General features: G+C 58.0%; 2 protein-coding genes across 7 annotated transcripts in view; one reads left to right on the top strand and one right to left on the bottom strand.

Annotated features, from left to right (window-relative positions):
- Positions 1-16085, top strand: part of RECQL5 (RecQ like helicase 5) — a 40855-nt gene that overhangs the window by 23138 nt on the left and 1632 nt on the right. For 4 of the 6 annotated variants that reach the window (XR_002517788.2, XM_021927976.2, XM_003913437.5 and 1 more), the window contains 8 exons: positions 13221-13439; positions 13641-13740; positions 13880-13916; positions 14050-14108; positions 14195-14268; positions 14609-14702; positions 15044-15178; positions 15411-15952. Coding sequence is in view for 4 of the 6 variants with exons in the window: in XM_021927976.2 (XP_021783668.2) it covers positions 13221-13439; positions 13641-13740; positions 13880-13916; positions 14050-14108; positions 14195-14268; positions 14609-14702; positions 15044-15178; positions 15411-15952 (1260 nt within the window). In the remaining 2 variants the exon portion in view is untranslated. Of the gene's footprint in view, positions 1-13220; positions 13440-13640; positions 13741-13879; positions 13917-14049; positions 14109-14194; positions 14269-14608; positions 14703-15043; positions 15297-15410; positions 15953-16085 lie in introns of those variants that run through there. The other 2 variants (XR_002517789.2, XM_021927978.2) reach the window with 2 other exon arrangements.
- Positions 3127-10419, bottom strand: SMIM5 (small integral membrane protein 5). Its single transcript, XM_009191249.3, has 3 exons — positions 10313-10419; positions 4204-4369; positions 3127-3740 (listed from the first exon to the last, which is right to left on the bottom strand). Exons 2-3 carry the CDS (start codon positions 4328-4330, stop codon positions 3634-3636), a joined length of 234 nt encoding a protein of 77 aa, XP_009189513.1. The 5' UTR covers positions 4331-4369; positions 10313-10419; the 3' UTR covers positions 3127-3633.

The raw sequence follows: 16085 nt of genomic DNA, 5'->3' as shown, positions 1-16085 counted from the left end.
AGGCCAGGAAGACCAGCCAGGGAATAGGTGTGTGTGTATTTCCATTTAATGTGAGATATGTAAAAAAGTAATAGATGTTTAGAGAACTTAGGTGCTCTTTAACGAAAGTTGCTTTGACCAGCTCTTTCAATTAACTGCCGGCCCCAATTGGATAATTTTTTTTTTTTTTTTTTTTTTTGAGACAGGGTCTCACTCCATAGCCCAGGCTAGAGTGCAGTGGTGATCTCAGCTCACTGCAACCTCTGTCTCCCAGGTTCAAGCGATTCTCCTGCCTCACCCTTCCGAGTAGCTGGGATTACAGTTGTGTGCCACCATGCCTGGCTGGGAGAAAACTTATATATATACTCTCTGCCAAGTTTTTCTAATGAGATTCTTGTATCCGTGGCTTTATTGTCTTTTTTTTTTTTTTTTTTTTTGAGACAGGGTCTTGCTCTGTCACTCAGGCTAGAGTGCAGTGGCACTGTCATGGCCTAGGCAGTCCTCCTGCCTCAACCTCCACAGGAGTTAGCTGGGACCACAGGTATGTGCTACCATGCCTGGCTCATTTTTTTTTATGTTTGTAGGGACAGGGTCTCCCCATGTTGCCCAGGCTGGTCTCAAATTCCAGAGCACAAGGATCCTACCTCATTTGGACTTCCAAAGTGCTGGGATTACATGCATGTGATATACTGTGCTGGTCTATTGTAGTTTTTTGTTTGTTTGTTTATTTGTGACAGAATCTCGCTCTGTCACCCAGGCTGGAGTGCGGTGGCATGATCTCAGCTCACTGCAACCTCTGCCTCCTGGGTTCAAGCAATTCTCCTGCCTTAGCCTCCCGAGTAGCTGGGACTACAGGCATGCACCACCACACTCGGCTAATTTTTTTGTATTTTTAGTAGAGACCGGTTTTACCATGTTGGTCAGGCTGGTCTCGAACTCCTGACCTCAAATGATCTGCCTGCCTCGGCCTCCCAAAGTGCTGGGTTTACAGGCAGGAGCCACGATTGTAGCTTTTAATCAGGCACGATGTACAGACAGTACGGCACACAGGTCTTCAGAGTAGAGTGCAGCCCTTTTGAGGAGCCAAGAGCAGCCTGCCCTGTGGTGGAAGCGGAGGGCACAGCTGGGGGTGGGCATGAAGAGGCTGGCCAGATGATTGTGGGGACCTCTTAGGATGCTGCTGCAGTGACCACAGGTAAGCATTGATGGCAGCGTGGTCCAGGATGGCACAGTGGCGGGAACAGAGAGGTGGTGGTCAAGTCAGACGTCCTCTGAACCTGAAACCAGCCCGATGGCCACCCCTTCCATGGCTCCCGCCCATCTTTAGGCTACCCAGGTCTGCAGCATCTTTCTGTTTATTCTTTCCCACAGTCGGGCAACTGCTGCCACCTTTCCGTGCCCATCTTCCCTAGGGAAGACCGGCACGAGAAGCTGCTTCTTGAAGGAGTGGGCCGGGCTACTGTCGGAGAGCCGGTCTGGTTAATCTCAGTGGGTTTGAAGCCTACGAAGGAGTTGGCCTGAGAGCCGGGCCCGGTGTGTGCCAGTTGGCGAAGGAGCAGAGAGGAGTGAGTCCTGTGAGGGCAGAGACCAAATCCTGTGTGGACTTAGCAGTTGTGTACCGCCTGCCCTGGAGCGGCCATTCAGCCTGTCCGTGTCCGGGGCTGTCTGTGGTTCCCACCTGGAGCAGCTGGGCTGGGGAAGCAGAATATTTTCTAGCAAAGGGCCTCAGCCTCAGCTGCCCTGGAGCAGGGCTGTTCTTATGCTGATGAAAACTGGCTTATGGAAAAGTTACCCAGGCTGCTTCCCTGTTGACCATCTCCCAAACAGAAGGCTTCCGGAGACCCCCCAGCCCTTGCTGCTGGGAATGAAAAATGCGGGGTTTCCAGTCCATCCACTCTCCTGTGTTTTTCTTCTGGGAGGGATGCCTCATTGGGCACCACCCAGCTCTTACCTGTTGGGTCCCACCCACTCCTGTGAAGATTATTTTGAGACAGAGTTTGGGGTGTGGGTGTTTTTGGTATAGGGTTAGTCGATGGAGGATAATGGGATTAGAGCGTTATCTGTCCTGCATCCAGGAGGCCAAGTTCTGGGTCTTGGAGCCCTGGGTGTGGTAAGCAGAGGCTCTGGAGCCAGATAGGCTGGACTCAGGCAGGCTCTGCTGCTTTTCAGCTGGTTGAACTTAGACAAGTCACCCAGCATTGCTGAGGCCCAGTTTCCTCATCTCTAAAATGGGGGTAACAGTGGTATCTTCAACGTGGAGGTACTGTGATGAGTAAATGAGTTTATCTGCACCAAAATGCTGAAGACAATGCTGAGTATGTGTAACCCCTCAGTAAATTTAGCCATCTTCATCATCATCATCATCATCATCATTATTCTGAATCCTGTTCTTTGGAGGGGGCTGAGAATGGGCAAATTTTTGAATTTCTTTTCTTTTGTATGAAAACATTTACTCTCCAGGTCTTTAACCTAAACCTGTCAGACAAGTCCGTGGACACTAGAAAGTGAAACCAGAGGGTGAGAGCTTCCCCTCCCTGCCTGCTATTGCCAGTGTGGCCTGGACTGCCAGCTGGAAATGGCGGGGGTGTGACAGTGGCTGGCATTCCCCTCTCCATGACATGTTTCCCAGGTAGACAGGGCTCTGCTCCCAGGTCGCAGGCCAAGATGATGGAAGCATGTGAAAAACACAGACTTCTCGTGGCTCTGGGGAAGCCCCGGGGAGGCACCTCAGGATGCTCTGTCTGGACCCATTGGCATTTCTGGAGCCTCCCCTCACTCCTGGGTTCGTAGCTCTACCTGGAAAGTTCTCTGGAAAGTGTGGGGTGTGCAAGCCAAAGGTGCAGGCAGTGGACAGATTGAAGTGCCATTCCTGAGCCTAGCACCATGCCTTTGGGCAAACACAGTCTCTGCCACTGCAGAGTAGTGCCTCGGCCTGGCAGAGCTCATTAGCAGCTGATGCATGACAGGAATTTCATGGCACCATCCACGGGTCCCGTGGTGTTACCGCCTGTGTGGCACGCTTCTCTGCGTGGTTTTCCAGCTTTTGTGGGCACAGGGAAAGCAGAGGCCTGGGAAGGACAGGCACCAGCTATATCCACTCCCGATGCACAGAGCCCAGCCCAACCTCAGGGAGTCCGGCACCGCAGAAACGTAACACAAAAGCTTTTACTTGGAAACCGGCAAATACTGGACTAGAATACTGACATGCTTACGCTGTGGCAGGAGCTCGGATGCAGAAGCTATTGCACAAAGCCCCTCTGATTGCCTTGCTCCTCTTTGGCATGGATCAGCAGAGCCCCAAGGGCCAATTGCCCACAGGTGGGGGCTGTTCTCCATCAAGGTATGGGTACCCCTACTTCCTTGTTTTGTTAAAAAGTGCAGGTAGGCGAAGAAGCCCAGGCAGTTGACCCAGTCTTTGAAACAGCTGACTCCCCAGCACCCAGTGTCCACTGGCAGATGAGAGGTTTGCACCTATACCAGCCCTGGTTTCCTTGGTAGGGCTCAAGTTGTCAGCGTCCAGGTACCTGGGCCGGGCCAGAGCTGGGGCCAGGGGAGCCTGGTCTTGAGGGGTGAGGGCTGCAGGGCCAGGCTGATGGCCTGTGTCATAGCGTTGGTCATCTCCTCTCCAGCTTCTCCTCAGCCATCCCCTGTCTGTCATGGTGGTGTCGGCTGCACCTGGACCTTCCTGCCTCTCTGCTCAGGGCAGCAGCAGTGAGTGCAGCAGCAGCTGCAGGCTATCAGCAGCAACAGCAAAACAGTGGCTGGAGGGCCGGGTGAGAGCACGGGACTCAGGCTGGGGAGAGAAAGGATGCCCGTCCTCCTCCCAGAGAAACCCACTGCGTGCCAGGGTCTTTCCCCCACAGGTCTGGTGGAGAGGTCAGAAAGACCTGAGAGGCTGGTGAGAGGTGTTGGCGGTCCCCATGCCAGCCGCCAGGACCAACCTCCTCCATGTTGTATCTTCTGTTTCGCTGCCCAAGCCTGGCTCCCATCATCCCCGTGTTTGGGATCCCGGGGTACTGTGGGGCCCAGTCCCCAGCACCACCCATCACCCAAGCAGCATATCAGAGGATGAGGGAACTCCCTTGGCTTCCCCCAAAGGACAACTGGTTTTCCTCCTTGATCCGGGAGACACCTGCCACCTCTGCCAGCCCTGTGGCTGGCACCATGGTGTGGTCGCTCCCAGATGCCAGGGAGAGCCATAGGGCTCTGAGTGCCCCAACTAACCTGTGAAAAGGACGATGACTGAGAAGGCCACGATCTCCACGGGCTCAGCCTGGGGCAGTCTCTGCAGCTTGAGCAGCAGCCTCTCACCCACAGCACGCATCTCCTGCACGAAGTCGGTGGCGGCCATGCTGCGCTGGCTTCCTGTCGGGGCTCCTGCCGGGCTGTGCTGGGGCAGAGAGAACACCTGGAGCCTCCACGGCTGGCCCAACACTGGCCGCAGCACTGAGATTCCACCCTCGCACCCATCCGCAGCCCGCAGAACAAGTTTGTCAGGTCTCACACATTGCACCCCTGGTGACTTCCACCTAGTGGTGGCCCTCAGTCCCCACCCAGCTGACACAGCTCAGGATGGAGGAAACCGGTGAGGACAGTGAGACCAAGGGCTTGCTTCGGGGGCTGCCAGCCAAGGCTGAAGCTGGTGGTGGTTTCTGTCTTCGTTGTTCCGTTCCCTTGTCTTGAGGTACCACTCCTAGGTTTTGCCCAGGTGCTTGGGACTGGCACAGCTCCCTCCTGGCACCCGGGTCCCCTCGGGGTGGGGAGACTGGCATAGGATGCCAAACTGGTTATCTTGCCTTCCATCAATGTGGGGACAGAAGGAGCAGGTTCTCCCAAGAGCAGGTTCATGGGGCTTCTGGCCAGGGTCAGTCAGAGGTGAAAACTGCCCCCCTGTCTCCCAGGCTGCCCAGCCTCTCCCACCAGCCCAGTTTCTGCACTCATGCATGTTCTGCCGGAGGCAGGAGGCTGCACCGTGTCCCTCTAGGTTTTGCCAGGGTTTCTGTCCTGTCTGTTGGGAGGGGGTCAGGAGGCCCAGGATATCAAGCCAGCCCTTCCCCTGCTGGCTTCATCTGTTTCTCTGGCCTGACCAGGAAAGTCCTCTCCACTCCCAGCCCTGCCCCAGAAGAGCCTCTTCCTGTCTCAGGGTGCCCAAGAAGCCCAAGGTGCAGCTCCAGGCTGAGGCTGTCGGGCTGTTGTGTCTTTGAGCCGCTTTCCCCTTCTGCCTCTCCTGTGGGCATGAGGGAGCTGGTGCCTCTTCAGAGAGGGGCCAGAGACAGCCTTGTCCCAACCCAGCCTGATCCTGTTCACCAAGGCAGTTGCTCTAATCCAGGGTGGTGGTGGGGACAGGTGGCCAGGGGCTCGTGCCCCTGTAATGATCATTGCCTCATCCCGGGTCTCAGCCGGTTCTCGCTGGGATGGCTGCAGTCAGTGAGGCCGGTCACTCCCAGTGCTGCTGCCTTGGCAGAGCTGGTTTAGAACCACCGTGAAGGTCATTGAACAGAGCCCTCCACCCTGCACTTGGCCTGCGGCCATCCTTGAGGCCATGTGGCATTTGCATTAGCACCCAGGATGGTGAGGAACCCCCGCCTGCTGAGGCAGCCCACCTACTGCAGAAGGTCGGACTCCCTCCTGGCCCCCAGTTAGTCCCACTTGTGGTCACTTAGACCTTGCCCCCTCTTCTGCCTCATAGTCCTTCAGAAGGAAGATGGCAGCCAGCATGTACCTTCTGGATTTCCTTCTCTGCCAGGGGCCTGCTCTAGTGTTTTCAGCTGCCCCTCCTTGAATGCCACTTCCATCTTCCTTTTGTGACATGAACAGATTGCTTCATGTCTCTGATATGGAATGAGATGCTCATGTTTTGAGGCTGTTGGGAGGACTGACCATCTAGCAGCATGTTGTAGACAGCCACGGGGGTGGTGCCCAGCACATGAGAATGCCCCCCTGGGAGGACTCTCACTGGCTTTGGGGGCTGTCACCCCCGTGCACCGTCACTAGCACCCCCAACACCTTTTAGGTGCCTGTCCTAGGATGTCTGTGGTGTGTGCCCTGAAGGAAGGCAGGCAAGCTGGAGGTGGGGAGCTATGGTTTTGGTTTTGGTTTTGGTTTTTTTTGAGATGTAGTTTCCCTCTTGTTGCCCAAGCTAGAGTGCAATGGCATGATCTCAGCTCACTGCAACCTCTGCCTCCCAGGTTCAAGTGATTCTCCTGCCTCAGCCTCCCGAGTAGCTGGGATTACAGGTGCGTGCCACCATGCCCAGCTAATTTTTGTAGTTTTAGTAGAAACGGGATTTCACCATGTTAGCCAGACTGGTCTTGAACTCCTGACCTCAGGTAACCCGCCCTCCTTGGCCTCCCAAAGTGTTGGGATTACAGATGTGAGCCACTGCGCTTGGCCTTGGGAGCTGTTTTTTTAAGTGACAATGAGGGTGGCAGGCAGAAGATGGCTCCGTGGAAAATTAGGTGAGTTCCTGTCAAAAGCAGGAGGTTCCCTGAGTTAGATCCACCCAGCTTCTCACACCTCACCTGGAGTGACTGCATTTCTGCAGAGGTGAGGATCTCAGTTTTCAAATGTACTGAGAGGCATAGGGTCCTAGAATGCCACAGATCATCCATTCCCACCTCCTTCCTTCTACACATGGGGAAACTGAGACGCAAGAGAGCAAGCAGCTTCTCTGAGGTTACACAGCAGGACAGGGCCTCAGCCAGCACCCCCACTGGTGCCCCACGCTATCTCCCCATGGAGGCCTGTCTCCAGCTTAGACCAGCAAGATAGCCAGGAGCTGCCCCCCTGAGGGCACTGCCCTTGCAGTGGGCTCAGTATAGCAGCCAGGGCCCAGAGCCCCCTGGAAGCCAACCGGCTGTGCTCGGCCAGCCCCAGCCCACGTTGTGGATCTGAAGCTGCTTTTATCAGCATATCACCACCAGGCCGGGGCCACACCAGGCCCTTTGAGACTACCTGGAGTCCTTGTCACCACAGGTACAGGTCTTGTGTGCCTAGCCAGCCTGAGCGTAGGACTGACCCCTCTGGTCAGACCGAATGGGACATTCCCTCTGGCCAGGTGGAGCAGGCTTGCACAAGGAGAGTGGTCCCCTCTTGGTCCGGTACCTCCTAGCTTTCCAAGTTCCGTCATTCTTAGAGGGACGACAATGCCGATAGTGTCCCTTACGGGACAGTTGGTGCATGGTTCAGGAGCTCGGCTGCCTTTCTCCCCTCCCTCTCTGCACTTGGTCTGGCGTTTTCAGCTTGATTGGCACTGTGCCTACACAGCCTCGTGTAGCCCAGCAGAGACACTCCTTAAAAGAGGACGCGGGCAGGGAGAGATAGCGGGGGGAGCTTTTCCTTATGAGCGAGAAGTGGCATGGAGACCTGGGGTCATGCTCACCAGAACAGGGAGGAAGATGGTTGGACTGAGGCTAAATTTACCGGTGCAGGAAAAGTGGGGTTTGTTGCTGAGGAGCTCTGGCCAGCCTCCAGGGTCTGCAAAGTGGGAGAGCTGCAGACTCATGCCGGGTGGACCCCGGCCCCCAGCTGGGAAAAGTGTCAGTTCCCAGCAGCAGCAGGCTGCGGCTGTGGATAGTGGCATAGCTTTGTGCCCAGGGCTTCCCTAGGGGGCTGACTGGAGGCTGAATTTGCCAGCCAGGCATGGCCAGCCTCACCCAGCCCTGGGGTCTGATCCAGGGCTACTCAGACGATATCCTGTCACACAGTGAGCGGAAGTGGGACCATTGGACGTGGCTGTTCTGCCCCCAGAGAGCTGGAGAGGAACCCCAGGACCCCCTTTGTTTTGCAGTTGATCTCTTGTCATTTGGAGCATAAGCCCGCGACTGAACCTTCATGGAGCAGGTGGGGGAACAGGGGGTTCCTGTTCTCTAAAGAGGAGGACGCGCATTCCAGCCAGTCCCCAGCCGGTCTTCCCAGCGGGCTATTTAAAGCCAGGCCAAGGAGTGCCTGATGCTTGGTGCCCAATATAACCAGCAGCCGTCAGGTGACTGTGTGGCGTGTGCCCCAGCCGCGGCTCCTAAGGGAACCTTAGTGTTCCCAGCTGTGGCGAGGGGAACATGGGAGCGCTGAGGCTGGCCACCTCTCCTCCCCTTTCCCTTCCTAGGTTTGGCAGGAGGAAGGCAGGGAAGCCCAGGAGGGCTACTGATGATCCTGTATTTTTCCAGTCTTTCTATCTCAGGTTCACCCAACACCTTCAGAAACCACCCTTCCCACCTATGAACCAGGGCAACCAGTCCCTCCCAACCCCACGCTCGGTAGTGCCCACCTGTGAACCAGGGCAACTAGAATCCCTCCCAGCGCCACACTCAGTAGTGCCTTGGTTGGAGGTTTCTCAGGATCCTCAGGGGTTCCTGAGTGGCTGCCAGAGCAAGTGGTGGCTTCCTCTGGCCCTAAGAGGGAGTGTAGCCCAGCTGCCACCAGGCCATCCTGCTGCCCAGGCTGCCCAGCCAGCCCTGCTTGGAGCCTTCAGAGGGTGCGCCCTGGCTGCAGTAGTGGTCAGCACAGGGGAAACACGCAGGGCAGGGAAGGCTGACAGAGCCGGAGGGATGGGAAGCATTCCTTTGTGTGGCATCTCCTGGCACACGGAGCCTTGCAACAGGCAGGCGTCCCGCAGGCCAGACAGCTGCCACTTGGTCCCAAAGCTTCCCTGTTTCCTCCTCGCAGAGCTGATACTACAACCCCAGGCGCCCCACAAGGAAGGGCTGGCAGCAGGCGGCGTGTTTGAGACTGATAAGCGAGATGTGCTGGCGGCGCGGGGCCCAGAGGGCTGCTTGCTCTGCCCTGTTGTTTCGTCATGGTGGGTTTCAGCCACTCTTGCCCTACTGGGCATTATCTTGTTTGAGGTCCAACTAGAAGGAGGCATAACTGACACTTGTGGGAGATTTGCAGGGTCCTGTGCCTGAGCAGCCAGGGGGATGCCCCTGTTTCTGGCACTGAGCCTTTGGGTGACTCCCCTTTTTGCCCTGGCTCCAACTAGAAGTAGAAAGTGGTGCTTGAACCCCTGGCAGGCCCTGCTCCTGTAGCCACCCAGGACAGGAGGAAGGGCTTTCTGCTGCTGGTGTTAGAAACAGTAGGCGCTCCTTCTGCAGCTGCAGAAACTGGCCGTTCATTCCCTCTCTGTCCTGGTTCAGGGACTATGTTGGAGAGACCCTGTCCACTTGTGTCCTGTGGATGCAGGACAGGGATCCCCACCTGCCTGCCTGGGGCGTCTTGTGAGTGACAGCCAGTGGGGTTTCCAGGCTCACCACTGTGCCCTCACCGCCACCTGGCCTGACTCTTTCCCTGCTGTGCGCCTCCCAACACCACAGGAGCTTGTCTCCACAGGCACCAGCCCCAGCCGAAGCCCCCAGCCTCTGCCGAGCTGGGAACAGGTGGGCTGGTCCTTGGTTTCCACATTTCCCTGGGTCATTGTTTTCCTTTCTTACTAGATGCCAGCTTGTTTGCTTTGAGGAAAACATATGGGAGGTGGTGGCTTTAACGCTGGCTTGAGGACAGGGAGGCAGGAGTAGGCAGCCTCGGCTCACGGGCCCTGCCCAGGAGGGCTGCTCTCAGTGCTCCCCAAAGAACCAAACAGTCGGGCCCTGCTTCCTTAGGGGCGGTGTCACATCAACCTGTGCGTCACAGTGGCACAGCAGAGGTCCTGGTTGCCAGCGTGGTCCCTCCCAGCCTCATTTCTGTGACCTCCCCACCTGAGCCTGGGTTGAAAGTCAGTCATCCAGGTTCCTGGTTTGGTGTTCCAGGCTCGTCACCAGAGGGAGATCTGGAAGCTCATGCAGTTCTAGGTGGGCCCAGGGAGGAGGACCCAGGCTGAGCCCTGAACTGAGAATACCGGCAGTGAGTGGGCCAAGCCCCCGAACAGACACAGATGGGTGGAGTCCTGCTGCATGCTGGGGGTGCCACACACTGGCTGGGCAGACCCCGCACTGACCTCGACAGGGCTCTGCCCTAATCCTGGGAAAAAGGGAGGCTCAGCAGGCCGGCAGCCGTTCTCTTCCAAGCTGGACAGCCAAATCCCTCTTTTAAGCCCCCTGAATAAAAGAGCTGAAATGAACTTGCAGAACAAGCAGGCCCTCGGGGCCCCTCTGCTGCACAGCAGACGGAGCGGGAGGCGCTCTGAGCAGAGCCCCCGGCCCTCCCCTAGTGCAGGGTCCCAGCAGGAGGGAGAGTGCAGGTGCGTGCAGGAGGCTGCCTGATTTCCCTGCAGGAAAGTGACCCAGCGTGTCCCCCAAGACCTCTCCGTGTTTATGGTAGACTGTGGCCCTTCACCCTGGGGGCAGGAGACCCTTGCTGCTCCCTCACTATCCCCCCTTCTTCTGTGGCCATTTCCACTCACCTGGGAGCTCAGGTGTCGGGGGCTGAGCAGCAGTGCCCCAGCGCGGAGCCTCCACGTGCTGTCCTCGTACTTCCTCCGTGGGTGCCGGGTGCCGCTGCTCCCCTGGGCGCCTCAGCCCAGCCCCTCTGCTGACAGCCAGCTGCTGTCTCTGCCTGGCTTTTTTGTTGTTGGTCGTCCTGGAGATCCAAGTGTCAAATTACCGTCGCGAGGGGGAGCCCGAGGAAGCCCTGCTTGGGAACTTGTCCTCCAACTTCATGTCCTGGTGCCTCACCTCTGCCCTGAGAGGGCTGCTCGGGGACAGGATGAGCTCCCTCTCTCCTCTTTCTTCCTCCTTCCCCCTCCTCTCCCTCTCCCCTACTCCCATACTGTGGGCTGGGCCTGAGTTGGGAGCTGAAGAAAGAAGTCGGCTCATGCAGTTCTAGGTGGGCCCAGGGAGGGCCTCCCTGGCCAGGAGGACCCTGGGGAGGCGCCACCTGAGCCTGTGGAGGGGAGTCCTGCAGTGCTTTCAGGTCTGGGGCACCCACCCTGCCCTCGGGAAGGCCACCCCTTCTGTCCCTCTGGCCACTCCCTGGCTGGCCCCTCCCTCTGGCCTCTCAGGAACAACAGTAAACAGTGGGGAGCTGGTGCCCTCCCAAGCTGAGCAGGAGGCTTTGCAGCCAGTCCCTGGGGAGGCCCTTGTACCACTCAGCATCTGAAGGCGTCTTGGGGGAGAACTTGGAATCCTGAGTGACCTGGGAGTGGCCTGCGTGCCCGGCAAGGCACCTCATGTTCCTCGTGAGGTGAGGGCCTTCTGCCGGGGCTGTGACTGCACTCCTGGCCCAGCTGTCAGGGCAGGGCTCCAGAGTCCAGGGGCCGGGCCCTGTGACATTTGCCTGGTTGTGCCACCCAGCAGGCCAGGCTGTGTGGAGAGAAACTGACCCCAGCCCCGCTGTCAATGGAGCTCTTTGAGTCCGAGCACAAAACCCCAGTGAGTCAGGGCTTGGGGAGGGCAGGGGGAGGAAGCCAGCCATGTGGTCACACCACTTGGATGCCAGAGCCTCCCAGAAGGCTGGACAGGCGGCCGCTGTGCAGATGCACGGACTCTTGGGGATGGACCGTTTGTCGCATTTACTCTTTGGAGCAGAGCGGGGGCAGGAGCACCCTCTGGTGGCCGCCTTGGCTGTCCCAGCTCAGGTCAGGCTTCCGAGCTGCGTACACTCAGCTAAAGGAAAGTCAGCCAGGCCCTGCTTCCTTAGGGGGGTGTTACAATCAGCCTTGGATCTTTGAGCCTGCGCCTTGGGGTCGCAGCCCCTCAAAGGGCTTCTTGCAGCCCCAGCAGTGCTCACACTGGGAGGAGTTCTAGTTACAGCAGTTAACACCAGCTATTCTCGTCCCTGGGATGTGGCACCCCAGACAGCCCTGCCTCTGTTCCAGCATCTCTTCTTGGGCTTCCCTACCCTGTGCCACGTTCCTGGGGGCAGGAATGGCTGTTTGTAAGGAGCCTGAGAGAGCTATGGCCCCTCTTGCAGCCTCTGCACCTGCCCCAAGGGTCGACAGCCACCCCCATGCATAGGGAACAGAGATGTGACAGAGCCTCGTGGGCCAGCCAGAGGCTGCTCCCTGCTCCCAGCATGGGCAGAGGCCACTCACCCCAGGAGGGCTGCAGCAGGGTTGAGACAGAGGAAGACGAGAGGAGGACTCCAGGCAAGGCTGCGTCTCCCTGGCTAAAGGCCCCACCTGTGACACCCTCAGAAGTTGATGATGGGACATATTACTACACAGTCATGGCTGCCTTAGCAATGCAAATAAGTTTTGAGAAATTTAACTTGTCATTGCACAGTCACAGAGTATACTTAAGGAAATCAAACGGCAATTCCAGGGAAGAGAAGGAAAAAAAAATATTAAGCGGCATAGCCTCCTACACACCCAGGCCATATGGTACAGCTTGTTGCTCCTAGACTACAAACCTGTACATCATGTTACTGTCCCAAGTACCATATGCAGTTGTAACACAGTGGTATTCACATATCTAAGCACACATAAGCATAGAAAAGGTACAGTAGAAATACAGTGTTAGAATCTTAGGGGACCACTGTTGGCTATGCAGTCATTCCATGAGGTGTGACTATACTGTAATGCACTTCAGACATCTCAGCCATCTTCACTCAGTCCATGAGGTCGGTGCCTTGCTGCACCATCTTTTTTTTTTTTTTTTTTTTTTGAGACAGAGTCTCGCTCTGTTGCCCAGGCTGGAGTGCAGTGGCCGGATCTCAGCTCACTGCAAGCTCCGCCTCCCGGGCTTATGCCATTCTCTTGCCTCAGCCTCCCGAGTAGCTGGGACTACAGGCGCCCGCCACCTCGCCCGGCTAGTTTTTTGTATTTTTTTAGTAGAGACGGGGTTTCACCGGGTTAGCCAGGATGGTCTCGATCTCCTGACCTTGTGATCCGCCCGTCTCGGCCTCCCAAAGTGCTGGGATTACAGGCTTGAGCCACCGCGCCCGGCCTGCACCATCTTACTGATGGGAACGCATAGGCTTTAGGAGGTGAAGTGTGTAACCAGAAGACAGCCTTCATGGCAGAGCCGGCATCTGCACCCAGAGTCTGAACTCTGTGCAGTACATCCCATTGCCAGAGGACAGAGGGGAGGAGCAGAGGAGTAACTGGACAGAGTGGGGTTCATATCCTGCTTCCCGGGAGACCCCCATGTGTTGCGTGACCTCGGGAAAGTTTGTTCACCTCATTGTCCTCATCTGTGTAGTGGGCAGAGCCAAACGATGCCCGGTGCGGCTTGGATGAGATGAGGGGTGTGGGGCTCTGGCATGATGCCGGACATGGCAGTGCTCGCTCGGCCAGCGATTAGGGCTCGGGTGAACAGATGCCAGCCGGCTGGGCTCTCCACCCCTCACCTCTGCGGTGCTGCCTGCTCCAGGTGCCGCCATGCTGCCATTGCCAAGTACTTCGGGGATGCGCCGCCTGCCTGCGCCAAAGGCTGCGACCACTGCCAGAACCCCATGGCCGTGCGGAGGCAGCTGGAGGCCTTGGAGCGCAGCAGCAGTTGGAGCAAGACCTGCATCGGGCCCTCCCAGGGGAATGGCTTTGACCCCGAGCTGTATGAGGGAGGCCGCAAGGGCTACGGGGGCTTCAGCAGGTAAGGGGCCAAGAAGCCAGGGACTCTAACCCACTGGAATCGTCCGGCATTCCCTTGGCGCTAAGGCCAGACCAGAGGTGCTACGATGCTGCAGTCCCCCCTTGAGCTGGTAGGACATCAGGGACATTGCCATCCTAGCAGCAGCACACATGGGGAGGGCAGAGTCCAGGCCAGGGCCACTCATGCCTGGCCTGTCCCTAGGTACGACGAAGGTTCTGGAGGCAGCGGGGATGAAGGCAGAGATGAGGCCCACAAGCGGGAGTGGAACCTCTTCTATCAGAAGCAGATGCAGCTGCGCAAGGTGAGGGGAGGCGCTCGGTGGCCTGTGCGGGGCCCCTGGTGGCCCCCTGCTCGCACCTCTCAGCCCCTTCTCTGGTGCTGGATGGGACTGTCCTGTGGCAGGGCAGGACGCCTCATGGACCCTTCATGTTGTCCTCCAGGGCAAAGACCCCAAGATAGAAGAATTTGTACCCCCAGGTCAGTACAAAAATGTTCCTAGAGGCTTGCGGGCTCTTCCCGGGGCATGGAGGGAGGATTTTCATCTGGGGCGTGGGGGACCTCAGAGTGCAGAAGGTGGAATGAAAAGACCAAGGACCTCCCCCACCAACAGATGAGAACTGTCCCCTGAAAGAGGCTTGTAGCAGGAGGATCCCCAGGCTGACTGTGAAGGTAAGAGACGGGCAGCTCCTCAGACACCCCCCAGGGCCGTCCCCCAGCCTCGAGGCCGTGTGACCAATCTTACTCTCCTGTGCCAGGCACGGGAACACTGCCTGGGGCTTCTGGAGGAGGCGCTGAGCAGTAACCGCCAGTCCACATGTACCACTGATGAGTGAGTTCCACAGTCACTGGGCAGAGGAGCCCTCCAAGCTCTCGTTCCCTTGGAGACTGCAGGACCCTATCAACCCTGGCCTGTTTGGGCCACCTCTCCCCAGATTGTACCTCTCCTACTCCAGGGGACTGCCCCTAAACCCCACCAGGGCCAAACATGGCTGCAACTTAGGTGCTGCCAGCAGCTGCTGAGGGACAGTAAACCACAGGGTGCCCAGAGAGTCCTAGTCAGAATCCCTGTGCCCAAGGCCTACCCCACCAGGCCTCGAGTCCCACAGGAGCTTGGCAGGGAGAAGCCCAGGCCCACCTGATACCTTGTGCCGGTGACCTTGCACCCACAGAGCTGACCTCCGGGCCAAGGCCGTGGAGCTGGAACATGAGACATTCCGGAATGCTAAGGTGGCCAACCTGTACAAGGCCAGCGTGCTGAAGAAGGTGGGCCTGGTGCAGGCGGACCAAGGGTCATTGCAGGGGCCTCTCCATGCTCTGAGGCAGAAGCTGTCTGCCAGCTCTCCGGGCACGGGCACCCCAGAACCCACCCTCCCCAGCCCACCCCAGAGACAGTTTATGGGGGTAGAGCTCCATTCTCCATTAGCCGGAGGTGTTTTTAGCCAACCCTGTGAGGATGGGAGGCCTAAAACTTGCCCAGTAGTTAGTTGTCTGCAGCCACTGGCCACAGAAACCCACTTCTAGTGCCTAGTGGAAAAGGAGGGCTGGGTGGGGCATGTCAGGAGGAGCTGGCGGGTGCCACAGCCTCCCTGCCCATCCCTGCCCAGGTGGCTGATATCCACAGAGCCTCCAAGGATGGGCAGCCCTATGACGTGGGAGGCAGTGCCAACAGCTGCAGTGCCCAAGCTGCGCCCCCCGAGCCCAATGAGTATGACATCCCACCGGCCTCCCATGTGTACTCGGTGAGCTGTGGCCCAGTGGCCTCCAGACCTGTGACCAGGAAAGGCTCCACTTCCCCTCTGCCCTCAGGGGTGCACCTCTTGCCATGGCCTGGCTCCCCACCAGGGTCCTGCCTGCCTCTTCCCTCCCACACTCCTGAGAGCCCCGGCCCAATGTGAGTGACTGGTCCAGCCAGCGGAGCCCTCGACGGGGCCTGGTGGGCTGAACCTCCTCTCCTCCTGCTCACATTTACAGCTCAAACCCAAGCGGGTAGGAGCTGGTTTCCCCAAAGGCTCCCGCCCGTTCCAGACGGCCACGGAACTCATGGAGACGACTCGGATCAGGGAGCAAGCCCCCCAGCCCAAGCGGGGAGGCGAGCATGAGCCCCCGAGCCGGCCCTGTGGCCTCTTGGATGAGGACAGGAGTGAGCCCCTCCCTGGGCCCAGAGGGGAGGTCCCTGGAGGCAGCGCTCACTGTGGAGGGCCCTCCCCTGAGAAGAAGGCAAAAAGTTCCTCTGGGGGCAGTTCCCTTGCCAAGGGCCGGGCTAGCAAGAAACAGCAGCTCCTAGCCGCAGCGGCCCACAAGGATTCTCAGAGCATCGCCCGCTTCTTCTGCCGAAGGGAGGAGAGCCCAGCTCTGCTGGCCTCAGCCCCAGAGGCAGAAGGTGCCTGCCCCTCCTGTGAGGGGGTTCAGGGACCGCTGATGGCCCCAGAGAAATACACAGGGGAGGAAGATGGAGCCGGGGGACGTTCGCCTGCCCCTCCCCAGACTGAAGAGTGCCTCAGGGAGAGGCCAAGGTAAGGGTAGAGGTAGTCATAGAATCTTCTGGAATCCACATGGCAGCATCCCCTTTGCTCCCTGGGCGTCTGAAGCTCAGAGCTCATCCCTAAGATGGGCTCTCCTAGGCCTCCTAGGATGAGGGAGCCTCTA

This window comes from Papio anubis, chromosome 17 (assembly GCF_008728515.1).
Source record: "Papio anubis isolate 15944 chromosome 17, Panubis1.0, whole genome shotgun sequence".
NCBI lineage: Eukaryota > Metazoa > Chordata > Mammalia > Primates > Cercopithecidae > Papio > Papio anubis.
Note: the sequence above shows the minus strand (reverse complement) of the source record. Positions and strands in the feature narration are given on the sequence as shown.